We start from the raw sequence: 2,212 nt of genomic DNA, 5'->3' as shown, positions 1-2,212 counted from the left end.
AGGCCTCCCCAGCCCTCCCCAGTCCTCCCCAGCCCTTCCCAGCCCTTCCCAGGCCTCCCCAGCCCTCCCCAGTCCTTCCCAGCCCTCCCCAGCCCTCCCTAGCCCTTCCCAGCCCTCCCCAGTGCAGCCCTCAAGGCCGAGGGCCTCTCACAGGCTTCGCTGTCCTGCAGGCTCTGAGGGCCCTGCATGGTGCTCCTAGGGGTGAAAGTGGGAACATGGGTTGTCCCAAAGGTGGGCTGACGGCCCCCCGGGCAGCTGAAGGCCTGCAGGATCACGACGCCGTCCTGGGCTGCCTGCCTGTCTTGAGACTCCTGTCTTGAGGCTGCCCCAAGCCCATGGCTGAGGGCTCTCAGGCTGGGCGTCCCCCTACAGGCTGCCGGGAGCGCCCTCTTCACCAGGGTCCTCCCAGAATGCTTTGCCTCTTGCTCCCTTGCTTGCAGATCCTCAGCACCTCCCAGGAGCTGAAGGACACGGACCTGGACTATCTGGAGGTGAGGAGGACTCTGACTTGGGGGCATCAACCATCCCTGCCACAAGACCGGGGCAGGGGCCGCGCAGCAGGACGAGGTGCCCTCCTGCCCCGGCATAGGGTCTGGTGAACCTGAACTGGGTCAGTGGGTGTGAGGGCAGAGGGTGAGGCAGGAGACGCCTGGGGAGGGGGGACACAGGCCTGGGACACACTGACGCTCTCTGGGCCGCCCCCCCAGATGTTCGTCCACGTGGCAGAGGTGATGGGCAAGCATTACGGGATGGTGCCGATCCAGGTGAGACAGGGTTTCTGAACTAGTCGGCCCCAACCCCCGCCCCCCCGGCTGCTGGCGTCAGGACCCCTTCTCTTCCAGCATCTGGATCTCTTGGTCCGGGACTCTTTCCACCCCAGCAAGGCAGGGCAGGGGCAGGCAGGTGACATCCTGCAGGTGAGCTGTGTGAGGGAAGGGATGGAGGCCCAGTGGGCAGGGCAGGGGCGGGCGGGTGACATCCTGCAGGTGAGCTGTGTGAGGGAGGGGATGGAGGCCCAGTGGGCAGGGCAGGAGGCGAGGGAGGCTGGGAGGAGTCCTGGAAAGAGCTAAGAATGAGGGGCTAGGACCCTTAGCTCAGAGTGGCCCTCGCTCCCTTTCTCAGAAACTGTCCAGCAAATACCCCAAAGTCCAGGAGCTGCTCCGAGGAAAACGGGCCCGCTGCTGCCTCCTGCCTGCCCTGGGGAGGCGCTGGGCCAGCAGGGGCACAGAAAGCCCCGGCGGTGAGTGTCCCCCAGAGCAAAGACCTGCCTCCCGGGTAGAGCCCCTTGTCCTCCCCTGACCCTCCCAGCCTCAGCCCCCCTGCTCCCCCAAGCCCCTTGGCTCTCCAGCATGCTGGTTCTCTTCCTCAGGCGTGGACAGAGACCTCCACCACCTTCTCGGGGCCTACGTCTCCGATGTGCTCAGCGCCGTACCCCAGCACGCTAAGAGCCGCTGCCAGGGGTGGAGCGAGGGGCGCGCCGTGGCCAGGGGGGACAGACGCCTGCTCACGGGGCAGCAGCTGGCCCAGGAGATCAAGGTGTGAAAACGCCCTGGACGCCCAGGCTCAGCTGGCCCCTGCTCTCGCTGACCCAGCCGTGATGTCTCTGCAGAACCTCTCGGGCTGGATGGGGAGGCCGGGGCCTGGTTTCACGTCTCCGGAGGAGGTACGCAGCCCCGGGAATGACGTGGGGTGGGGGGACCTGGGCTGAGGGCAGGTGGGGCTGTACCAGGCCTGGGTGGCCAGGGGAGTGGAGACAGGAGACCCGAGCCTCCGGCTGAGCGGAAAGGAGGGAGGCAGCCTGGGCTTTCCCGTGGACAGATGGCCGCTCAGCTGCACGACCTGAGGAAGGTGGAGGCCGCCAAGAGAGAGTTCGAGGCCTACGTGAGGCAGCAGGTGAGGCCCGGCTGGCCGGGCGGGCCCTCGCCTGGAGAGCACCCAGCAGTCAGCGCGTCTCTTCTGCCCCCGCAGGACCTAGCCACCAAGCGCATTTTCTCTGCGCTCCGGGTCCTGCCCGACACCATGCGGAACCTCCTCTCAGCCCAGAAAGACCCCATCCTGGCCCGCCATGGCGTGGCCCTAATGTGCCAGGGCAGCGAGCAGACCTGGGAGGCCCTGGAGGCCGAGCTGCAGGCCAAGGCCAAGGCCTTCATGGACTCCTACACCATGCGCTTCTGCGGCCACCTGGCTGCCGTGGGCGGCGCTGTGGGGGCCG

At 67.3% G+C, this 2,212-nt stretch overlaps 1 protein-coding gene across 1 annotated transcript in view; it reads left to right on the top strand.

Moving 5' to 3' along the window:
• Positions 1–2,212, top strand: part of RNF112 (ring finger protein 112) — a 9,695-nt gene that overhangs the window by 6,469 nt on the left and 1,014 nt on the right. The window contains 9 exon segments of the mRNA XM_027765581.1: positions 441–491; positions 708–764; positions 843–917; positions 1,123–1,240; positions 1,370–1,536; positions 1,610–1,663; positions 1,819–1,893; positions 1,969–2,209; position 2,212. The exon segment at position 2,212 is cut by the window's right edge and continues 141 nt beyond it. Coding sequence (XP_027621382.1) covers positions 441–491; positions 708–764; positions 843–917; positions 1,123–1,240; positions 1,370–1,536; positions 1,610–1,663; positions 1,819–1,893; positions 1,969–2,209; position 2,212 — 839 coding nt within the window.

The sequence above is a fragment of the Tupaia chinensis genome, unplaced genomic scaffold, assembly GCF_000334495.1.
Source record: "Tupaia chinensis unplaced genomic scaffold, TupChi_1.0 Scaffold138725_1, whole genome shotgun sequence".
Lineage (NCBI taxonomy): Eukaryota > Metazoa > Chordata > Mammalia > Scandentia > Tupaiidae > Tupaia > Tupaia belangeri.
The sequence above is the reverse complement of the archived record's forward strand: the minus strand, read 5'-3'. Positions and strand labels throughout refer to the sequence as shown.